Here is a 24,770-nt window from a genome sequence, read left to right on the forward strand (position 1 = left end):
GATATCAGAGCAGGAATCTAGTGCCCTATCCCAAATTAGTTCTGCTAGTTTGATGAAGTCACTTCCTCAACTTGAAAGATGAGGGAGTTAAGAGACTCGGGAGTTATTTCTGATTCTATGGACACAATCACCCAAGCACACAGGCAGCTTTATTTCACAGAGAGAGCAATGCTGACAGACCTGAGGAAGTCCTTGGCCATTTCCAAAGATGGTAGACAAGGGTTTCAGTCTCCCGCGCTCATCAGGACACCTCTCCTCAAATTTAGAAGGACATCACTTACAAGTCACCTCTGCTGTGAAAGGTCAGTAAGGCTGAAAAGAACACGGAAATTCCTTCTGCATGTACTTATTGAGTTCCACTCTACTGGGCTGCATCAGTGGCTGCCATTCTTACTCGGGAGCATCTGACACGGGGGCAGCTGCCTTTCTGTGGGGCTTCCCTTCTAGCTCTTCTCATTTCTCTCATCAGCACGTCGCCACTCAGGGGATGCAGGGAGACCAAGTGTCAGCATAGTGCCACTGAAGTAGTAAGGTGTGGGGCTCAGAGAAGCCAGTGATTCACTTGAAGTAGCAACTTCTCCAGACAAGGGAGATGGAAAACAGTTACTCGGTCAGCAGGGACCGGCTGAGAGGTTGTAAGGTCCGATGGCTGACTGTCCTCTTCTTTAGCAGCAATGTGTTGGATCTCTTATCCCGGGGGACATGGCAGAGCAGAGCATCCAGAGTGTAAGTGGTGATTTGACTGCTTATGTGCAGCTTTGCGTAGACCTCATCAAACGTGGCTATGAGTTTAGGGTGGTCTTTCAGTTTTTCCCTCACTTTGGCCAGCTGGAAAGAGAGTAACCATTACATCACAGTGAGGCCTTTCTGTCCTCTTAGAAGCAGAAACAGACATGTAGAACTGTACAGCATACACAGAGATAAACACCAGGGCTCATAGGCATGGCTGACTAAAGGAGCCTGTCCTAGGTAAGCCACACCATCATATTATTTTACCTTATAGTACAATAAGACACAATGAGGGGAGGTCAGATGCCAACAGAATCCACAAAGTACAGTTAAGAGCGGCAGATTATACAAGGTTTTACATATAGTCCACGGAAAGATGCTTGGAATTTCCCCTAAAAGGCAAAGGGCTGAGATGGAGACTTAACAAGGTGCACAGAGAATAGAGGTTGGGGGATGAGGAGAGAATTCCAGAGGCCCCATCACAGCCCAGAGAACACATGGGGACCTGTACTGGGAAAAGAACAGGGAAGGCGAGGAGGTGACTGCACGTGGGGCACACCATGGGTTACAGTCAAGGACTCACTCTAAGGAGCTGAGGAAAGGAGGTCAAGGTCACCCTCCTAACTTGGGTCTTAGAAACGTGACGATGGACACTGAGATTTACTGTGACAGGGAGGGGAGGGAAATCCAAAGTCAGAAGGTTAATCCGGAGCTCTGTTCTAGAGGTGAAACATCAGGGTGGACAGGCCTAGGAGACCACTGACTATACAGGTCTAAGACATGGAGCAGGGGTGAGACCAGAGCTCTCGACAGTAGCCACAGGTCCATCACTAACCCTGCAAAAATGGGTCAGCTCAAAATCAGAATGGCCAATAGTGTACTAGTCGATTTTTTTCAGTGTGCTTCTATTTCCTCCTGCCCAAGGAAGCAAGGGTTACAGGGAAAGGTACTGGATACCTGAGAGAAAACTGGAGAGGCGTGAAGTCACTATTCAGAGAAGGCAAGGCACCTACAGAATAGTGCAGGGAGAGAGCAACCCAGACGGAAACCGAGACGTCCAGAAGCCACGCTGTCCCAGGAGGAACAGTCATCGTGGTAGTGCACAGAGAGACTGCTGTGTCTGACCTCTTGCTGCACAGGTGGGACCATGACACCTGGTGGGCACCTGAACTGTGCTCTTGCCCTCGGTGCCACCTGCGGTGCTGGCACACTTACCACTTCCTCTGAGAATGCGTATCTTCTTACAAACTTCGATACATTTTCGTCAAGGGCATCCTGTAAGATCTTTATCAGGTTTTCCAACATATTTGACTGGATGTGGATTAAGAGCTGAGTAAAAAAAGATGAGGCTGAGCTGCACGTCAATGCTGAGATAAGCCTGAACTGACAGGAACCCTCTTCTAAATACCATTCCCAATTCATTAGCATATATGCCTTGTAAGTGCTTTACACGCACACTCACCGGCCAAAATGTACTTTCCCATAGCCAATGACATCACTGTAGTAGGGGCTAGTGAGTTGGCATACACATCAGAGGCGCTGACACACCAGCCTGAGTTCACACACACACACACACACACACAGAGAGAGAGAGAGAGAAAGAGAGAGAGAGAGAAAGAGAGAGAGAGAGAGAGAGAGAGAGAGAGAGAGAGAGAGAGAGAGAGAGAGAGCCTCGAGCACATACATGGAAAAGCAAGGCTCATTTCCCCCTCTGATTATCAGCATTCTCTAGGACAATCTGAGACACAGAGAAAAGGTTTCAGAAATGAGACTACCTGAGAATTTACCAACCAATGTTGACCAATGTTTATAGTTTGACATGTTTATCTTCAAAATGTATTTTCTGTAAAACTGGATCTTTCCTTTGTCAGTTACTAAATAATCTTGTGTCAGTTAAGAAATAATTGGAAAAAACATCATATTGGATAAATGCATAGCAATTAGTGATGGAAATATACCATATTGTATTATATGATTGATGTGTATACATTAAAATAAAAACCTGGCAATTTCTTGGATCGATGGCATGATCAAACCAAAAGAAATAATTGCTTTTGAAGCCCTGGTCCCTGTGAGAGGCAGTGTCCCCTCCATCGTAAACTAGCTACTTTGTTTCACCCACTCTGTCCTGTCTGTTTGCATTTTTACTGTCATAAGAAAACTGATACTCAGGAAGGGAAGAAGCTTATTAACTCCCAGGAGGTGCAGGGCACAGAGCTAGCCTGAGCTCAGCTCTGGAGGGTGTTCAAACCCCAGTCGTACCAGGGAAGATGGCAACGAGAAATTGCATGTGGATGCAGGATCATATCTCTAAGTAGGAACCAGAGAGCAGATGGTGGGTCCTGGCTAGGCTTCCTACCTCCTGAGAGCACACCCCTGTGACCTCACTGCCACCCTCTAAGCTCAACACTCTCACACATGTGTATAATCATTTTTGGCCACATCCAGCCTTCCATTGCCTTCTCTATTCCTGTCCCACTCCCTCTGGAACACTTCCTCTTCCCAGCATGCCTGTCCTATTTCCTCATCCTTTTAAAAAATAACCTGAGTTTAACTAGGCGTGCAAGTGCACGGGTTATTTATTTACTATGTCATAGGTAGCTTACATCGGCGACATTTCCTGAAGAAAAATGCCTCTGCCTCCTCCAAACACCACTAACTGCCAACTGCTCTTCACAAAAGGACGGGGCCTCATGCAGGCACTGCTTCTTAAAGGGTTAACTCATTCCTGCCACAGTGAGGGTCAAGCCTCCAATAAACAGACTCCCGAGAGACAGAAAAAAAAAAAAAAATCTCAAGCCAAGCAGCTCATCAGGGTGAGGGGTTATTTTGTTCTCAAGACCTTCACAGCATGGAAAGACTGCCCTGTCTTAGCACATACAGGTGCAGTGGGCAAGGCAGCCACTCAGCGCCTCTGCGAGGTAAACTGTCTTCCAAATGAGTCTCTAGTTAAAGCCACGCCAGATTTCTGGAGACATGATAGGAGTCCAAATACAATTTGAGTGCCCTGCCCTGGCCTCCACTGCCTCAGATGTATCTATAGTGTGACATCAAGTAGCACTGCTGAGAAGGCCTGTGGTTCTCTTGAGACTGACAGGGTAGTCAACTTGCACGTGTCTTGATGAGATCATAGGCTAAACGAATGCAGCATGTGGCAAGTACCAGCTGGGAAAATAAGGAACCAGGTCCACTGGTTCATAGAGGTGGCAGAAGCAATTCAGATATAAAGAAAATTAAGTTGTGGGTGGGTGGGTTATATAAGTCCAAATTCTAATTCACCGCAGCAAATTTGAATGTAACACACTGGTTTTTAACATAGACTAAGCAAAAGAAAATCCCCATCTATTTTTGGTGATATCAACTCAGTGCACTCTCCTGTCATCCTTTTGTGAGGCTAACAAACTGATTCCAAAGACGTGACAGCCTTGGGAAAGCCGAGGCCTGTTTGTCAAAAAAAGCATGACCCTAACAAAAGACCCAGGATCTGAAAGCATCCTCAGTGAATGTGAGCCGTCTCTTCCTCATCACCCCAGAGGATGATGAAGCGGGTTTATAATGCAACATGAGCAATTCAGATTGGACATCTGGATGTTTCCCCAGTGGGATTTCTCAAAGAGTAAGATCATTCTAATAACGTTTCCTAATAGTAGATAGTTCCTTGATTGCATTCATGCAGAGGATCGGATTTTACATCCATTCAAGGTTTCTTAGGTGTGGTCCTTAACCACAACATGCTGATTCTACTCATGTGCTGGCTGGCTTTTCTCCCAGGTCACAGGACAGACGCTGCTTTGCATGTGCATGAGCTCCATGCCCTATCCAAAGCTGGACATCTGTGATGGCTTGTATGCTTGGCTCAGGGAGTGGCACTATTAGAAAGTGTGACCCTGTTGGAGTAGTTGTGTCGCTGTGGGTGTGGGCTTTAAGACCCTCACCCTAGCTGCCCGGAAGTGAGTATTCTGCTAGCCGAGTTCAGATGAAGATGTAGAACTCTCAGTTCCTCCTGCACCATGCCTGCCTGGATGCCACCATGTTCCTGTCTTGATGATAATGGACTGAGCCTCTGAACCTGTAAGTCAGCCTCAACTAAATGTTATTCTTTTTAAGAGTTGCTTTGGTCATGGTATCTGTTTATAGCAGTAAAACCCTAAGACAACATTTCTTCCCCCTCTCAGGAGGCTTAAGGTGCATTCCCACCAAAATATTGTCTCGCTGTGAAAAATTAGTTTCTATGTTTTTGTTACTGTAAGAGACAACTGAAACCCACAGAATGGGCCACCTGCACTAGTAGTGGATCATGCTAGTCAGTCCTGTGACCTTCCCACGGCTGTCAGGAGTGATGACAGACACAGCCTTCCTCACTTCATAGGTTTCACCTTTCTGGAGACGTGGGAGACCCTGGGCTTTACAGTCTGCTGTCTATATTAATACCCTGACTCTACTGTCTACTTAACTGTGAGAACTTGACAAGAGGTCAGAAGAGGACATCATATCCCCTAGACCTGGAGCCACCCTGTGAGTCACATGTGGATGCCATGATTAAGCTACAAGTGTTCTTAATCACTGAACTGTCTCAAACTCTCCAAGTTCCCAACTCTCAAGATCTGTGGTCTTCTAAAACAACCCAGGAGCTAGTCTGAAAAGTACACTCTTTGCAAGAGAGAAATACGAAAACACCAGTGTGATGTGCTAGGTACAACCATGCATCGGGTGCCTGGAGACGGGGCAAGTGCAGGAAGGACACAGCTGGGCTGCAGAGCTAAAGAGGAGACCTGGGAAGCTAAAGAGCGTAAAGGAGACCTGCTGAGGTTCAGACTGAAACGTGCGCTGCTGGCTGACCTCTACAGGCACTGGACATGCAACATGATGCACGCAGATACACGCAGGCCAAACCCTGACACATAAAATAACTTTAAGAAAAAGTTGGGGAGCTTGTCTTTCAGAACTCCACACAGCACACAGGCACGCAGTTCTCAGGCAAGGACTCAATGGGCTGGCTGGGCGGAGAATGGGCAGAACGGTCCTCGTCTGCACTGGCTCAAAAGGCCTCCGTTCATCCCCTGCTCTGAAACCAGGGTGGTGGCAGGATTTACTCCCAGGATTCTGAGAATTTTCATTCTCAGCTCCAGTGTTTCATGACTTTGCTGAATGAGTGCAGCCTCACAGGTGGCACAGAAGCCTACATAAGCCACGGGATAAATGTTCCTCAGAGGATGACAATGTGACAGGAATTAAATAGATGCCATCTCCTCAGTGCCTACTGACTACACAGCAAGCATGCTAGCTGACCAACCACAGGCATGCCAGGAGTCAGCTACCACAGATAGGATGCAGCTAGCACACAGGCTTCACCCAAGGCTGGGAAAGACCTTTGTGGGTCCAGCCGTGCCTTCTTCTTAATCTACAGCCTCCCCCACCCCACCCCACCCCACATATCTCTCTCTCTCCCTCTCTCTCTCTCTCTCTCTCTCTCTCTCTCTCTCTCTCTCTCTCTCTCTCTCACACACACACACACACACACACACACACACACACACACACCCTTTCATAAACCCCGTGGTGATGACCTCTCTCACAGGAGTGGTTCTTCCCAGAGCAGAGCTTGGTAAATGACTATTGTTCTGAACTGGATGATGACATTGGGCACACGGATGAAAACTGAACTGTCGGCATTTTACCACATTTCAACCCACTTTAAACTATAAGGAAACCACTTACATTTAAATTAGTACACGTTATGCTTTCTGGGTTCATGATTTGAGAAAAAATGGATATAGCCTTTTCCAACTGGTTCTGGAAGGAAAAACAAAAGTCAAACTCCAAAGCATGCACCATCGTTCCATTCTCCCGCGGGTCCCTTAGAGAAAACAGGATGCTCCTATGCACCGGGCCTCAGGGTTTTAAACCAACAGTGGACTTTTTGTAATAACCAAAATTAAACAAACACTATATGAAGGGTTTTACCCAGCAACATGACATCCTATATTTCAGCAGTGTCTCTGGGTCTAGGTTTTAAGATGGAGGCATTAAACTGGCATTCTCCTTTCTACTGAAGCCAGCCCTGAAGAAAAGACCGACAATGAGGAACAAAGCAAACTTCATCATCGGTATAATCAGAACAGTGAAGCTTCAAATCCCTGAAGAAGTGGTACACTCCAGAATCCTTGGAGATGGAGCCCAGCAAGGGTGAGGAAGAAGCAGGCACAGGCCAGACAGAGGTCCTACATGTTATAGAAAGGGCCTCTGCATTCTAGTTTCTAGGAGGCTCTCCACCAATATAACCTAAAGTCCACGACTTAAGTGCCTGCCTATGGTGACCGGAACTTTGGGACTTGTAAGGGGTAAATGTGGAGGCACAGATGGGAGGTGGAGCATGTTTGTGGCTAAGCTGTATTTGCACAAGGCCAGCAGAGAGGGGCTGCGCCCTGGCATTCTGCTGCCACAGCGCAAATGTGGGCACACATTGGCAGGACCACAGGTTACAACACAGTTGTTATACAAAGGAAAGCCTGCCTATCTACACTAGGATTCTGGTGTTTATGTCCCACTGACTCGAAATTCCTGCCAATGGTTTCTAAAAGAAATCAATATTTTTGAGTGATGAGTAATCAAAATAGAACCAGTATAAGAACTGTGTAACAAATCACTCAGAGTGGTGTACACCTAGACATTAAATCATTAATAACTCAAAAGCTAAGAAGATAGCCTTGTGGCAATTTTTGGTATTTAAAAATCATTATGTCTAATCTATACACACCAAGAAAACTTTGACTATTTCCGTGTTATGTTTTGTTTTACATGTACCTTATGTTTATGATAACTACTAAGATTTCAATGAATACTACCAAACCTTTAAAAAATCAAGTACTGACAAAAATATGTTCATATAGTTTTATGCCAAAATGCTTTAAAAAATCTGTACATTTATCTCTCTTTTTTAAAAATAAAGTTGTAAGAAAAAAAAATTAAGGCAAAAAAAAAAAAAAAAAAACGTGTTAGGAAAGAGTTTTTTTAAAAAAAAAAAAAAAGAGGGAAAGGATATAACAAACAAAGAGAATAATTAGTGGAGGAGACTCCAGTATGAGGCTGTGTTCATGGAATCAGGACAAAATGAGGAACAAGAACCAGTTCCCATCTGTTAGCCATAGAAATGAAATCAGGCAGACTTCTCCACAGCAGTGGGGCAAGAAGCAGAACAGAAGACCAGGGCTTAGAAACAAACAAAAAAATTCAAGAAAAGCCAGTGCTACCTCAAAATGTTAAGCCTGTCAAAACTGCAGTAAAGCAACTTAAACCACCAAAAACTTAGGTATTGTGGTTTGTCTGAAGAATTTAACAGGAGGCATTGGGAGAACAGCACACTGGCAACAACAGTAAACCACCGAGCCAGAAAGAAGAGGTGAGAATAGAACTACTCACCTGCAAAGGAAGGGATCACTGCACAAAAGGAACTCAAGGACATCATTTAGAAGCACAGGGTCCATCTCTCCTCTATTCCCTCCTTAAAGCCAGTAAACTAGGTATATTTATAGTAAGAGCAAACACCACTACAGGTAACATGGCCACCAAAATTCCATGGAGAAGATGAAAGAGAAAACACGTCACCTTCACCATCAGTAGCCATTGTCACAGGAATTAGACTGAGAAAACTAAGTAAGAACATGGCTTTGGAGTGGCCAGCAGAGAGGGCATGAGACAGGGGAGCCCTGCGACGGTGATGAGGCAAGCTGAGGCTGTGCTAAGCTTCTTCCACAGCCGCATTTCCACCCAACTTGCCAAAATTCAAGATGAAGGTAAGGTCCCCCAGTGCAAGGGTCCTCGGGGCCTAAGAGTTAATGAGGCAGAGTAGCTAGTAAGGAACACAAGGGGACACAGGGAGAGCCTCCCCACCTACCTGCCTCCCTGGTTGGCACCCAGCTGTCTACACTCTGAGCAAACCACCTACAGCAAACACTGTACTCCCCTCACAGAAACTTCTTCATCTTATCCATCTGCCTCATTCATAAAGTCTGACTTCGGTTTAAGAGTAACTAGTAGAGTAGCAGTAGTGCAAACCAATGAAAACCACACACCAGGAAATACTTTACGTTATACAAATATAAGGCATCAAATACAATCCACTAAGATCATACAAGTCATATGAATCTAAGCATATTAGGAAAAACTTAGTGTCATATTATAAAGCCAAGTTGAAGTTCTGCAACACTTCAGAGATACACCTAAACCAAAATGATTCAGAAGGACTTCAAATAAAATGATTGAAAGGTATTAGTGCACCTATGCAAATGCAATCAAAATGAAAGAAACAAAATCAAAGGCGATGATGCTACCAGAGAAGACTGAGGTCAGGACCAAGTGACAACTATGACCGTGGAGAGTCCTCCACAGCACTCAGCTCAGAGTCATGATGACAGAAGGCTCTCTGTGAGTTCCCACTGGGACGGCTTCTGCTGCCTAAGAGCAAAGAGCTATGGAAACACTGGAGACATGTGTCTCCCATGAGACTTCAGTCCCTGTCCCTCAGCCCCCAGAGAGTAGGAAGATATGAAACAACTTCCCTAGACAGACAGGATGCTGGTAAGCCAGAAGTGATCATTCAGTTGGTGCCCGGTAGGAGTGTATCCTTGTAAGCCTTCCCTTACATTAAGGAAACAATCACCCTTGAAGTCCTAAGTACCTATTCTAATCAGTCTTAAGTAAGAAGGCTAGGTAATAACCTAGCTTGGTTACAATTTTATAACAAGCCTTCCATTTTCTGAACAGCAGATGTGCTAATCTCAGAGGTGGGCTCTTTAAGACAGCAGGTGTCCCAGTGTCTTCCACTGAGATCAAGCTCAGAGATTTCACTGCCTTTCTGGGCTTTGGTTGCTTTGTTTGCCAATGAGGGGATGAGGGTCTAAGGGAATGCTAAGGCTTCAACTGAATAACAGCAGATGGGTCTATCTAACTAACAAGGACTGCAGGAGTCCTTACTCATCTGCACTCTGGAAAGAACTAATTAAAATGCTCTCTAAGAATGCTACACAGGAAGCATGTGACATCTTTACTCTAACAAAGGCATTCCCCTTAGACTGCAGCTTCCTTCTTTGATCCTTCATAAGATGCTGGCCCACCCATTCTAAATAGAAATGCATGCTGGGTCTTCAGTAACAATGAAAGCATTATTTACAGATATAGGTATAGCTGCAAATTGCTGTGGCAAAGGAGAAATTGCTTTCATTATGGGACTTCCGTACAATACAGTTAGGAGGGGAAAAAAGAAAAAGAAAAAAAGAAAAACAAGAACAAAAGAAAGCAATAATGTTCTGCCCACTGCCAATCCACTTATGTTGCTTCTGCCCCAAGGCCTTACCTGATTCAGAGCTAATGCCACTGCAAAACAGCATGCTCTCCTGGAGATAATGTCTCCCTTAATTAGGGCTTCTTCTCTTAACGTAGTACAGATTTTAAGCGATTCCGGGCTATTCTGTGAGAAGATTGGATTGCTCCGTCAGTGCCATGAACCGTCAGGTACAATGGAGACTGACAGTGTTCAAGTGTCTCAGACCTCTGTCTGTAATCATATCCCAGAGCCTCCCTGAGGGCACTTGAAAAATTACACTCAGGAGACATGACCGTGTGGTGGGGGAAGGCTGCAGGCCTCAACCCTACACAAAGAACTACAGGCAAGAAAGGGATCCTCAGAGTGGGAGAAATTGTCTTTCCCAGGGAGAAGCACACCAACTGGTTATCTGATATCAAATGTTCAGCCCTGAAAACATAAAGTAACACTACACAGACTGAGCAGGTTGTATTGAGTAATACACATGAATACACATACACACAGATACATATTAACAACATTGGTTAAAAAAAAGCTATGAATTTGAAAGAGAGAACAAAGGGGTGCATCAGAGAGGAAAGAAAGGAGAAAAAGGAAGAAGAAATTATATATTGTTTTTATAAAGATGTATTTATGGGCTGGAGAGATGGCTCAGTAGTTAAGAGCACTGACTGCTCTTCCAGAGGTCCTGAGTTCAATTCCCAGCACCCACATGGTAGCTCACAACCAACTGTAATGAGGTCTGATGCCCTCTTCTGGTGTGTCTGAAGACAGCCACAGTGTACTACTCATATACATAAAAAGTAAATCTTTTAAAAAAGGAAGAATATATAAAAAAGATATATTTATTTTATTTGTATGAACACGCAGTAGCTGTTTTCAGATACCAGAAGAGGGCATCAGATCCTATTACAGATAGTTGTAAGTCACCATGTAGCTGCTAGGAGTTGAACTCAGGACCTCTGAAAGAACAGATCTACTCTTAACCACTGAGCCATCTCTCTAGCTCTGATATACTTATAATTTCAAAAAGAAAAGAAAAAAAATAAGCTATACAGAGACGGTTTGCAAAAAATCCTAGGGTATCTCTATGGTAGCAGCTCAACTGTAGTTTTTATTCCTCAGCTTGTCTATTCCACTCATAAACACCTAAGTTTCTTTGTTTAGTAGTGGGCTAGTTTCTAGGCATAAGCCCCACAATGCAGTCAGCCAACTATTAATTAACTACCACTGTAATGCTTTGTAATGCAGCAGACTTTCTTTGGGGGGATTTCCAACTTGAAAATCTCCAGATAAGCCAAATACTTGAAAACAGAAATACCAATCTAACAGGTTATAAAAGAATCCCATAAAAATAGAAACAAACAAACAAAAAACAAGGAAAGAAAGAAAGAAAGAAAGAAAGAAAGAAAAAAAGAAGAAAGAATTCAAGGGGGTGGAGAGATGGCTCAGCAGTTAGGAGCACTTGTTGGTCTTGCAGAGGACCTGGGTTCAGTTCCCAGCATGTGTACGATGGTTCACAACTGTCTGTAACTCCGGTTCCAGGGAATCCGATGCCCTCTTCTGACCTCTGTCAGCACCAGGGACACACATGATGCAAATAATTACATGCATGCAAAACACCCCCCCACACACACACAAAATAGATACATCTAAAAAGAGCCTGATTTTTAAATCGGAGAAAATGATGCACCCACCAGCAGGTCAGTGACATAAACCTAGCCTCACCTTCTCAGTGGTGCACCACTAGCAGGTCAGTGATGTAAACCTAACCCCACCCCCCGGGCCACCACAGTGGGCAGGTTTACTATGGCACACCAGCCCCACCTCTGTGAGTCTGAGACTCATGAATTAATCCTTCAAACAAAGTCTGAATTTTATGGGGCTGTTGCCAAGGATGACTGGAAATCTCAGCAGCTGTTTCCCAACGTGTCTCCACTTAATGAAACAAGTTCCTCTTAGACACAACACAGGAAGAGCACCCTCAGGCCCTTCTTAAGACGCAGAACTAAACTCTATCCTTCATGCACCCAGGGAAGCATGCCTGAGCAGGATCCTACCTGGGAATCACCATTTAGAATGACCCATGTTTGAGTGCTGTATGACTGGGAAGGATGACCTCATCTTGAGGTCAGTAAACTACAGCCTTTGGACCAAGTCTAACTAGAGCTAAGAATGGTTTAAAGGTTTATAAAGGCTTATAAAAACAAATCGAGACTACGTGGTAGCAGGGCTTAGGGGATGGCTAAGTAGTTAAGAGCCATTGTAGAGAACCGGGATTCAATTCCCAGCACTCACATGATAGTTCATAACTATCTGCAGGTCTAGTTCCAGAAGGTCAGATACCTTCTTCTGGCTTCCAAGGGCACCAGGTGTGCATGTGGTGCACAGATATGTATACAGGTAAAACACCCATACATAGGAAGCAATAGTAATAACAAACAGAATATATGACAGCAGTCACGTGTAGCTACCCCAGAAGGAAGGGATGATTTCCAGAGGGTACAGTCTAACCTACCAGGGACCCTAGAGCTCAGCAGGAACTTGTCTCGTTTTCATGATCTGCATGCTTGCAAAGAAGTGTGAAAAATGGTTGCTTTTCCCATGGTAAAAATATCTGAAAAGGCTGACCTGGATTTTCTAAAAATGGATATTTAAACATCAAAATACCTGTGCCAGATGGAAAATAAACTTTAAAGAAACCAGAGAAAGAGAGAGAGAGAGAGAGAGAGAGAGAGAGAGAGAGAGAGAGAGAGGAGGGAGGGAGGGAGGGAGGGAGGGAGGGAGGGAGGGAGGAGAGAGAGAGAGAGAGAGAGAGAGAGAGAGAGAGAGAGAGAGAGAGAGAAGAAATAAACAAATCCACTCGCAGATACTCCTCAATGCCCAGTGCCCTGAGGGGTAGGTGAACAGTCTTACCAGTTTGTAGCAGATTGCAAAGGCGAGGACATAGGTGTCTCTGCTGAACCGCACATCTTGGTTTTTCATTTCGATCAACACTTGCAGCGCACCTGCATGAGGTGAAGAGCGGCAGCAGCTAAAGGCGGTTACCGGCACTTCCCAAACTCCTACTCAGTTCAGCACTACCTACCAAAATGCCCAATAGTGCTTATCGAAATGTAAATTAAATCATCAGATTGTGCAGGAATAATGCATAGAAAACCTGCTAATAATCTGGAGTGGCTCACTTCAGCCACCATATACGGATGTCTTCAAACTTAAGGAGTGAGGTCACAGTGGGGCCCCTCAGGAGGAATCTAAGGGTCACTTCTACGGCTCTTCCCACTCCAGCTACTACTCCAGTAGAGTTTTTCCACAACCTCAGACTGTATGTAATACTTACTTTCATATTTGCCTTTAGTAAATAACATATCCATCAAAATATTGAATGATGTTGAGTCTACGAAGAAACCTTGTAAATGCTAGAGAAGAGAAACAATACAGTTTGGTCAAAAGTTAACACTATTACAGAGATGCCACAAACTATCCATTTTTTGAGACCAATCTCACTAGGTAGCACTGGCTGTCCTGTAACTCAGTATGAAGGTCACTGGATGGCCTCAAACTCCTACCCTCTGCTTACTTTGTGCTGGAGTAAAGGCATGAGTTACTGACTATGCAGGGCCTGCATCTTATCTACAAGGTTTATTTTGTAGCTTCCTGAATTATCTAGTAGTCTGGTATACATAAGATTTTTTTTTAAAGCTTAACTGCTGAGGACTGTGATAGCTTTGGGAATGGATACACAGGAGAAGAAACATGAAAACTCCTGGTTTCATGACTAGTAAAGAATCAGGAAGGTGGCCATGAACCTGGTACAGTTAGTAGTGTTGAATAGGAGCCGCAAGTTGATTTTAGATTGACAACAAGAATGTCTCACGGAACTGTAGGGGTCACAAGCAAGCAATACAGTTAGTCACTTATGAAAATAGTCTGCTAAAAATAGTGACTCACAACATTATTTTTAACTTTTACTTAATAACAAAATCATCTCTGTACCTATTATATTTGGTTTTAGAAATATACACATATCAGAATAGCTAAACCAGGTAGCATTTATCATTTAAGAACTACTTAAGAAACTTAAGCTCTACTTTCGTTGTAATTTTTACAGAATAAATTATGTTGCCACTACCGCTGTGTTCTCTAACGTGTTCTCTAAATTTGTTTCTCTCAAACTGCAGCATTTTGCCATGATATCCAAATATTATTTCCTTTGTTCCTTTTTGAGAGCCTACCGTGTAGATCCTTGGTGCTGAGACTAAGGAACAATAAACAAGACAACAAAGTCTGCTCTAAAAGCTGGCTGGGCTTCCGTCTAGGAGAGCGTAGGTACGAGTCGGGGAGACGGCGAACAAGGAGTGAGGAAAAGCCAGAGTCACCACTGGGGCGATGGAGAACAATGGCCAGAACATGAGCAGGAAAAAGAGATGGTGGATGGAGAGAACACCACCACAGAAGCAGGGTTAGGCAAGGCCCCACTTACTCAGTTCACTCTTCCCTACAGCAGACCTTCTTATACATGGACTTTCCGTATGTGGGGCTTAGAAAATTACTTGCAGCTTGATTTTATTGTCATAAGCATACCTTTGACTTATAACAATGATAATTTAAATTTTCTTTTAGTTGTAGCATTAAGATATGTATTTAAAATATTAAAAGAATACCAACTAATAAAAAAGCAAGACTTTAATAATTCTAACCCTACAGACTTTCCAGGTTTTAGTGTGTGTGTGTTTGTGTGTGTGTGTGTGTGTGTGTGTGTGTGTGTGTGTGTATGTGTGTACAGGCACACATGCATGCCAGTGTATGTAAGGCCAGAGAACAACTTTGGACATCACTGTTCAGTGCCGATACTGGTTTTTGTCTCTCACTGACTTGGAACACCCAAGGCTAGGCTGGTTAGCCAACATGCCCCAAGAATCCAGGTCTCCGCTTCCCTCGTGTTATGACCGTAAGTATATGCCACTGTGTTGGACTTTCCTAAAATGTGGGTTCTGGGGAGCAAACTCAGGTTCTGTTTAAGCACTTTCTTCTTTTCTTTTATTAATGTAGAAGACAGCAAGAGCAAATACTAAAACTGGTCTTAAACTACCTTTTCTCTACTTGTTAATACATTATGCCCACCTTCCTAATGCTTGGTGTTCTTAAAGAAGGGCAACTCTAGTCCTAGGTGGTGGTACATTATCTGAGTCACCCCATTTAGGAGGCCCAGGCAGAAGGATTGCAAACTAGAGAGCAGCGGAGGTTCCCAGTGTCAGATAAAAAGCCTAGAGTTTATTCCAACAGTACAGAACACAGTAAGTGAAAAAGAGGAGGGAGCAACGCCAGGTCAGCTCACTCCAGAGTTCCTAAACATGCTAGCTGTATACGGTGGACAATAGCTCAAGTTAACAGCGCCTCTGGCCGTGGATGAATTTATAATGTTTCTAATTTAGTCTCACGCTCTTTAATATCGAAATAATAATCACATCTGATGACTGGTTGTTCTGCAAATTTTGACAATAATGCCAACAATAATTATCATTACTATTATTGTGGGAAAGGGTTGATGGTGCAATAAATATTCAGTAAGTAACTAAAAAAGTTTATAAAATGTATTTATTACTCTTGTGAAGATGTGTGCAAATGCAGGTGCCATGGTGCATGCATGGAGGTCAGAGGACTAGATTCTCCCCTGCACACTTACATGGGTTCCACAGCTTGCACTCTGGTCCTCGGGATACATGGAAAGTACCCTTATCTACTGAGTTATCCTACTAGATATGCAAACTTTTGTTTTGATTTAGAAAAAGTAAAACAGAATATATAAAAGCATTTTAAAACTTGACCACTGAGGGCTGGAGAGATGGCCCAGTGGTTAAGAGCACCGGCTGCTCTTCCAGAGGTCCTGAGTTCAATTCCCAGCAACCACATGGTGGCTCACAACCATCTGTAATAGGATCCGATGCCCTCTTCTGGTGTGTCTGAAGACAGCTACAGTGTATGCATATAAAATAAAATAAATAAGTAAATCTGACCACTTATAAATACAGCCTTTAGTCAAACAAACAAACAAACAAACAAACAAAAAGCCATGAAAACAAAGAGAATGTGTAGATGCAGGATATGAAATTAATGGCTAGTCATAACTCCTGAGATAGGATATATGTCCTAGGTAGCCACACACATTCAAGGTAGCTATATACCAGGACGTCAGCCTCTGGACCATGCTATGCCTCTGAAGACACCTGTAAGTATCCTTGTGAGCTAACTCTAAGGAGCGTTTGAAAAGCAGAGCGCTTATTTATTTAGCCTGAAAGTCTTACCTAGGAAAAAGTATGTAATGAAAAGAATGTCTTTTCTAAGAGCACCAAGAACAGCACATCAGCAGGGGAAGGAACTGAAAAACAACCACCTTGTCTCTGATGAGCTCCGCTGCAGAGTCCTCCAGGTCCAGCTCGTAGCACAGCCTCATGAAAACTGGTCCAAACTTATATTCCCCCAAAGTGAAATTTCTGTTTTCTGCATGGTACCTGGTAATCAGGATTAGTCTGTTAGCAAAAAGATGGGGTATAGCAAAAACAGACACAGGGATCAATAGATCCCAACCAGTGAGCAGAAACACCCAAGTTTGGATCCTCAGCAGCCATGTAAAAGTCAGGCTCATACATCTGGAACTCTAATGTGTGGGATGCAGCCAGGATTCCCACTGCTTAAAGACAGCCAGTGTAGCCAATCACTGAGCTCCAGGTTCAGTGAAACCTAGTCTCAAAAAACAAGGTTCAGGGCAACTGAGGAAGATAGTTGATTGTGATCTCATGTGTATGCACCCTGACATGCACATGTATACTACATACATGAACACACACACACACACACACACACACACACACACACACACTATATATATCTCACTCATACCCCACCCCCCCACAAGGACAGACACAGACAATAGTGTGCAATCTGCTAGATGCTAGGAGCACAATAACGAACAAGGCACTCCCAGTTTAGGAGAAACAGGATTTGAATACAATCAGGAGTTGCAGAGTGTGATATACTGGGCACTGAATCAAAGCCTAACACTCTCTAGGAAATAAAGAAGTAAAATGTACACTGCCATCACCCCCTAGATTAAGCAGGTACCCGCTGGGCCAGGAGTCCAAGCAGCAGGGGCTCCTTAGAATAGGCCCCACCACAGAACAAAGGAGAGCTGAGTGTGTTGTACTTTCAGGTGGCTTTGCTCACCTAGGACGCCACACAACCAAAAGGCACCTGTAACTTACATCGACCTCCGCTTTTCTAAGTTCAGGTAAATGCCTATGTATGCTTTGGCTGTTAGATAAAAAAATTAAATGCACTTCTGAAAATGTCCTGGGTAAAGGCTAATTTTAATGGCCGTGACATCTTACTATGTGGCCTAAGTTCTACAGGTGGCCGGTCAAGCCACTGAAAACTGACCAGCACAAACCTTTTTTCCATAATCAGCCATTGCTGCTGTAGGTACCTAAGAGTACAATCTGCTGACCAAGGGAGTGCCTCATGAGTACACGCAGGTCAGATTTTCAGGATGTAAATAACTTTAACTTACTAGTGGGGAAAGCTGACTTAACTAGGAAACATTTCTCCTGCTGAAACAGAGGAAAGTTGGGGTGGCTGAGGCTGGGGCGTTGTAAGCATACACACTGCCAAATACAGCAACTGTAAATACGAGCCTGCTTCCTCATACTACCTGAGAACTGAGTCATTAAAGACAGGAGAGGACAGTGACTACGGACTTTTGACTGCCTCCGTGTGACAGTTCCAATCCAGCTCTTCTGCTTATAGACTATGTGACTGTAAAAAAGTCAATTAACCATTTGGAGCTTCAGTTCCTCATCTGTGGAGCTAGGAACTCGACTTGAGTAGATTTTCGAGAACTGGGTAAGGTTTGTTTGGCACCTGACAATCCATTCATGTCAGCTAATATACGATGTAAGGCATCTTCAAAATCTAAAAATATTTCAGTAAATGAGGAACTTGTTCTAAATTAAAAACAGAAAGCAAAAGTTTCCCTGGTTTGACGTCCATGTTCAAAATGAAGTTAACACCACACCAATAAAAGGGAGGATCTAAAATATCCCCATAAACTACACAGCACTGAAGCCAGGTTACGAGGAGATGAAATTACTGCCCCATGGATGTAAGGATGAGCTTCTGCCTCAGCGCAGGCCCTGTCCCAGCAGCGGGCTGAGTGTCTCCGGAAGAAAGTGAACAGGTTGGTTAGACCTTTCAGCCAGCTGCTCACAATCAGTGAGGGACTGCAGTCACACTTGGATGTACTGATGACTATAACAGCAGAAAGAATGTTCACAACTTGTATCCGGTTTATCCTGTTGTGTTATTCTTACAGGAATGTAATACATGGCCTGCAGGCTTACGGGAAGTCTGTACCATAGTTTGAATTTGGATCATTTCCCAAAGATCTATGGATTGAAGTTTGTTGTCCAATGTGAAGTCCAATGGGATGTTCTCAGACAAACTAAAAATATTGCTCTCAAAAGGTTCTTTTCATGTGCTCCCCTCAAGTTATTATAGAAGTATAATATATTTTATATTTTATATATAATATATAATATATAATATATAATATATAACATATATTATATATTATATATTATATATTATAGAGGAATTATTATAGAAGCCCGAGTCTGTCCCACTCAGCTTTATGGCCTCCTATACTGAGATGTGACTGCTTTTTACCAGCACTGACCAGCACAGGGTGAGACAGCCAAGAACCTTCAGGAGAGCCAAACTGATACCAGTGTCATGCCCTAGAATGTCCAAAACTGAATCAAAAATAATCTCCTTTCTTCATAAGCAGACTGTCTCAGGTGTTTTGTTATAGTTATGAAAAACTAATATACTCTTTGACCCAAAACAAAACTAAAGGGTACCTAAGTTTTCTAAAGTTATTCACCATGACATTAGTTGTGTTGAAGAAAAGCTACAAGTAATTTAGATGTCTAACAACAGGGACCATTGATTAAAATATCTGATATGTGGTGAAATAATCTAGTGCCACTCAATTGTGATTCCTTACATATAAATAATAAGACTAACACACGTTGTATTAATTTAGAGAATACAATCTTTTATACGATAACCAGGACTAAAAGGAGCTCAGTGTGGCGACACATGATTGTAATTTCAGCACTCAGGAAACCAAGGCAAGAAAATTACATTTAAGGCCAGCCTGGGCTACAGAGCAAAGCCCTGTCTCAAATCCAACCAAATACAAAACCACCTGAACTATAAAAAAGAAAACTCACCACAACCATAAAATATTTGCATAAAAGTCCATGGAAGTCGGTAACTGTTCCATCACTCCCAGTCCTCCCCGCATGTGCCTGCTGCCCCGACTCCCCAGCAGGGCCCCCAGTTCCCTACATCCAACTGTGGTATATCCAGACAAATCACCTTAGCTAGGAGATGCTGAGCTGTTTGTGGTTCTGCCCCAAGGTTCAGCAGCTTCCGGCTTTGTGTGGGCTTGGGCTGCACACACCATTCTAACGGTGAGGTACCGGAGGAAGAAAGGGCGAGACCACATGGAGAAGCACAGAAGCAACAGAAATCTAAGGGAAATCTTCTTGGACTGTCTAGTGCTCCCCTTCTGACAAAGGAATCTTTAGGAATACCTAAAAAATGATATAGTAGGCGGAAGGCAGGAAAAGGGAGGGCGATGAGGCCACTGGTCCCGGGGAGAGAGGAAGCAATGGACTGTATCCTATCCAAGTAAAGAGGCTCCAAAAGTACTTGTCTGTGTGACTGGTAGCTGCCAGAGCAGCACTGGTGTATGCTGAGTAGCTAGGGACTGGCCACTGGATGGGTAGTTTATGAGGTGCTGGTCTATGCTTGGCCCCTGAGTAAGGATCACGATCCATAGTTAAAGGCAGGTGTCAGGGGAGGATATCTGAGAGTCATCTGTGCGGAGGCGGCTGCTCTGGGAAGGGCGGGTGAGAGGTGGTGAAGCCCCAGGGTTCTCAGGAAGCGCCTCACCTGTAAATGACCGCTTTGGCCAGCTGCACGTCTTCCGAGGACTGGCACAAGTGCAGCAGCGTCTTCAACTCTTCCTTCAAGATGAGTTTGTTCTGGGTCAACTTCTCCTCCAAGTTTCTGAAATAGATTTCTGGAAGAAAGCACAGACATGTGGCAATCAGGGTGGGACTGTAAGGAGGCTGGCCTCGGGAAAGGAAGCCTAGCCATAACTCAGTACAAAAAGGTACCAAGGGCATTTCCTGTCATGGCTTCCTGCTGATGGCTGTCTGGGAGGCATATCGTGTCATAGGAAATCCTGGGCCACTTCCACCCCAGTCTCTGGAAAACACAAACTGAAGGGGTAGCAGTGCCTCTGGCACTATTTGGGTGATATCCAGCCACACTCAACTTTGAACAAGTACTATTCCAGCCCTGATAAATGAAGCTACAGATGACTCATGAGAAGATAAGGCGTGGCCAGGTCCTCAAACTGATGAGCAGGATATAGGAAAATGTAAATCCATGATGGGCTTATCCAGACAATGTGATTAGGACTAGGTTAGATTATTAGGTTAGATAGATGAGGTGGTGGTCCTACGGAAACACAGCAAAAGGGCACACTGCTTCTGGGTTTTCCTTTCCTCAGTTCTGATGTGAGACACAATGCAGGAAGCCCAAGGCAGGGCTACTCCGTTCAGGGGCCACCTAGGATTTGTTACATGGCCCAGAGCTCTGAAGGGATGCTGGTGATGTACACTTGCAACATAAGAACAAGAGAAAGTCATTCTGTTCGCAGCATCTGAGAAAATCCCTATATGGCTAGTGACGAAGGCACTGGATCTTTTAATCTTTCTTCTCAGAACCAGGTGATGGTTTTGCAGATGCAAGGACCTGGGCAGACCGAGGTCCTGCCACTTACATGCTCTGGGAAGTCCCTTGTTTGTGAGACACTGTTCCTCGTGCACAAAGCCAGGACTATGATGCCTATGCCCCTTGGGATTACATGACGGTATAAAGAGAGAACATCTGGTACATAGTCACTGCCAGTAAGTAATGACATTAGCAATCTCACTTCCATCCTGGCCATGTTTGAACTAAGCAATTCAGTTCTAGAGATTTCTAAGCAACTTCTCAGCTAAAAGATTTTTAAAGCAATGATTTTTACATCCTGTAACTCTTAATCGTTAACCCAGTGAATCTAAAACATTAAAAAAAATGTAAGTTAGGACTTCAATAATTTGACTTTCAAGTATTTACTACATGACCCTGTACGGTCCAGAGTGATGTGTCTCTCACACAAAGCTACAGCTCCTCCCTAAGAGTTTAAAGACTACCCAGGAAGACAGGCTGTTTTGTAGAAATAGCATGTGAACGACAGCAGCGCAGTGAGGAGAGTTGAATTTTGACATCTGTTGTAACTGTGAGCAGGACGGATAAAGTTTGCTGGCAGTGGAAGGATATCAGTGAATGCAGTGATGAAAAAGTCTGTACAAAGCACGGTATGTAAAAGAATGCCACTTCAGGTTCCTAAAGGGATGGTGTCCGGATTGGATAAGTACCAGTCTGACAATTCAGTAGACTGGCTGACTTTTAGATCGCATCTCTGAATATGTTCACAGCTGTCACAGCTTTATGAAGACCGTGGCTATTAGACATAACAGGCAATTGCAGGGAGCCCTTCCGATGCAAACCTCAGAGAGCCCCAAACTACCCAGGATAAAAAGACAAGCCTGGGAACCAGAGATGGCTGAGGGGTTGAGAGCACTTGTGACTGCTGCGGAGGACTCAGGTTCGGTGTCCAGGGTCTACATGGCAGCTAACAACTACCTCTAACTCCAGAGGACTCAGTGTACTCTTCTGGTCTCAGCACTGTAAGCACATAGTACATACATGCAAGCACCCACATGCATAAAATAAAAATAAATAAATCTTTAAAAAGATGTATCAGAGAAATAAAAATGAAAAACCTTGAGTGGACCCACATTGAGTATATTCAAGTGGAGATACAACATTCTCCCTGACTGCTAGGGCTTGTCTCTGAAGAGCAGTGAGAAGAACCAGGACGAGAGGGGTGGAGGCATGAAGTGTCAGTCAGCTGCTCCTCAGTATATGGCAGCGAGAGGGAGTGTATCTGAAGAAGACTAGCTGAATAGCCACGCGAGAGAAGGGCTTAGAAGGGGAAATAGGGAAGTGGAGGGTAAGAATGGTCAGTGTGTGTCATGTACGTATGTGAACCTGTAACAAGAGGTCTTTTAAAAACAAATCAACAAAAGCCAGAGGAAGTCTTAGATATGCTTATAGAGGAGTTTGAAGTTCTAAGAAAATTCTACCTGTAGGACAGAGGGAATGAATGCAGCAAGACTGCTAAGACAGGACAGAGACTAAAGCCTATGGAACTGGTATCCTTATGTTTTTAGTGCTTTTTAAATTTTTTAAAAAGATTTTAATTATACGCATATATGCACATCTACACATATATGCACATTTGTGCATAGATTTCTGCATATTTCTGCCTGCAAAGACCAGAAGAGGGCATCAGTTAAGTTGGAGCTAAACTACTCTAGGCAGTGAAGCTACCCAATGTGAGTGCTAGGAACCAAATTCAGGTTCTCTGAAACAGTAGCAAGCACTCTTAACTCCTGAAGAATCTCTCAAAAGTAAGAAAAAACAAACAAACAATATACTAACCCTCAAGTGCCAATCAGCCTTAACAAATACCATGTTTGCTAAGTTTGATTCTTTTATGCACCCTAAACACAGTGGGCTTTTCAAAGTAAATCCCAGATCCTACAGTGTGAAAAATGCCAAATATACTACCACACCTCGGTCTCATTGACCTACAAGAGTATCACGGGTCTGTGCAAGACCAAGGGTTAATCAACATTTGAAGGTCTCCTGGATTCTTAAACTATAGAGTCTAATCAAATCTGCTGCCTTTCCAAGTCAATCTCCATCGATCTCCCAGTTGATGCTGAGGCTGGTCCTCGAATCATATTCTGAGTGGCACAGATCCAGATGGCTGGCACAGGGCTAATGTCACTACTTCCCCGGATCCTGAGGGCAGGGCTAGAAGAACTGCAGACTTTAAGTAGCAGAGTATGAGAGGAAGGGGAGACGAGGAAACCAAGCAAATGGTCGCTCTTTTATTTTCTCTCTGAGACAGGCCTTGAAAGAATGGAGACAAAGAAGAAATACGAATGACAAGCAACGAAAGAGTTAATAAAATAGATGTTACCTTTGGTGTCAGGAAGGTTATATGCAATAGCTATCTTCTTATGTTGGAATTCCTTCAGTTTCACAATGCTATCTGTGAGTAGGTATCTTTTAGCTGAAAATTAGAAGCAAATAAAGTCACTTTGATTGCCTTCTCCCCCTAGCAAATGATCCATCCAGTTAAGTATGGATATTAATATTAATTCATACTTAACACTTAATATAATATGGATACTACAAATATTATAGTATCCCAGGTGGAGAAACAAACATCTCCAGTCAACTACTGAATACAAATGAGTCTTGGCAAGTCTTCCATTTGAAAGTAGGTTGGGATTGATCGAGTGTGAAGACTTTGTCAAGAAGAGATATGAAGAACAAATGGCATTTGCCATTTAGTCAGGGGCTAGCAATGCAGTTTTACACACACACACACACACACACACACACACTTTCAATTGGTTTATTTTGGGAGAAGCTTGAGATATTGGGACAAGCTACATAGTGACTTCCAGTTTTTAAAGTTCTGCAAAGTTCAGATCTGGACTCAGTAGCCTTAAATCAGAAATCATTGACCACAGCTTAGCAAGTCTGGAATGTAACCTTCTTCTGCATCATTGGCTGTGCATGAGATCAAGACAGATGAACCGTGCACAGAGATCTGATACAATAAAGTAGTAACAAAAATGGTTGTTTATGAAAAGGCAGTCCTGTGAAGCTGTCAGACCTGGGTCTTTAAATACTGCATCTGCCAGCTCCCTGTAACCTTGGGCAAGTGACAACCGCGTCTACTTCCTATTCTGTAAATGAAGAAGGATATCGTTGTCACTGAATGCTGGCTGAAGTTAATAAGTATATGTATATATATATGTGTGTGTGTGTGTGTTTGTGTGTACTTATGTATGTGTGCATATATGTGTGTATATATATATATCACACTAGAACGTTAAATAATTTTATTGTCAACAGCAGTCATGCGTTTAATATTTTCAGAAAGGCGGTAAAGAATAATTTGGGGGATGAGGACGCCTGCCTCGAGTCTTTTTAGAATGGAAGCAGCACGGATTGGGTTCCCACCTCTTAAACTCCGTACCAAAACCTTACAGAAAAGGAAACCCAACGAGAGAGGAATGTTCTCAAAGAGCGACTTGGACCTTGGAGAGTCCAGATCCCAGCTGCCCTTTGCTTTCCAGAGCGGAAGGATTCCCAGCCCCGCGCAAAACTGGCTGCTCACGCGTGCAAGGAAGGGCGCACGAGCCTTCCCCCAAAAGAGAGCCTCTCCCTTCTCTTCCACCCTCCCTCCTTCCAGGCGTGCGGCCGCGGGTACCTCCGAGAGTGCAGCGGCAGCAGGCGGAGCCTGAGCCTGTCACCCCGGGATGCAGAGAAAGACGCGGCGCCCGCAGGCGTTCCAAAGGCCGCAAAACCGTAGCCATATTGTTCCGGGCCGGACCGCACCAACTGCGGGACCCGGGCAGGGGAGGGCCGCCCTATGTGGTCCGTCTACTTCCGG

The 24,770-nt window shown here is 43.9% G+C and overlaps 1 protein-coding gene across 3 annotated transcripts; it reads right to left on the bottom strand.

The window, feature by feature from the left end:
• Positions 1–24,707, bottom strand: PTCD2 (pentatricopeptide repeat domain 2). 3 transcript variants are annotated; one of them, XM_080924944.1, is made up of 10 exons: positions 24,588–24,707; positions 23,283–23,375; positions 20,069–20,198; positions 16,446–16,563; positions 13,392–13,470; positions 12,968–13,059; positions 10,082–10,195; positions 6,448–6,522; positions 1,945–2,058; positions 1–828 (listed from the first exon to the last, which is right to left on the bottom strand). In XM_080924944.1, exons 1-10 carry the CDS (start codon positions 24,691–24,693, stop codon positions 604–606), a joined length of 1,146 nt encoding a protein of 381 aa, XP_080781070.1. In that variant the 5' UTR covers positions 24,694–24,707; the 3' UTR covers positions 1–603. The 3 variants fall into 3 exon arrangements, with proteins under 3 accessions (XP_080781070.1, XP_080781069.1, XP_080781071.1); XM_080924943.1 differs by having other exon boundaries at positions 16,443–16,563; XM_080924945.1 differs by lacking the exons at positions 16,446–16,563; positions 23,283–23,375; positions 24,588–24,707 and having other exon boundaries at positions 20,069–20,151.
• Between the last annotated feature and the right edge of the window lie 63 nt (positions 24,708–24,770).

This window comes from Micromys minutus (assembly GCF_963924665.1).
Source record: "Micromys minutus genome assembly, chromosome: 11".
NCBI classification, from domain to species: domain Eukaryota; kingdom Metazoa; phylum Chordata; class Mammalia; order Rodentia; family Muridae; genus Micromys; species Micromys minutus.

What these genes read in the sequence shown, in the direction of transcription:
- PTCD2 (XM_080924943.1), bottom strand. Translation starts at nt 24,693, where the DNA reads ATGGCTACGGTTTTGCGGCCTTTGGAACGCCTGCGGGCGCCGCGTCTT. An exon ending in TACTAAAGGCAAATATGAAA is followed by an intron (nt 13,060 to 13,391) that starts GTAAGTATTACA and finishes CACCTCATGCAG; the next exon opens with GTGCGCTGCAAGTGTTGATC. An exon ending in ACGCATTCTCAGAGGAAGTG is followed by an intron (nt 829 to 1,944) that starts GTAAGTGTGCCA and finishes CTCTCTTTCCAG; the next exon opens with CTGGCCAAAGTGAGGGAAAA.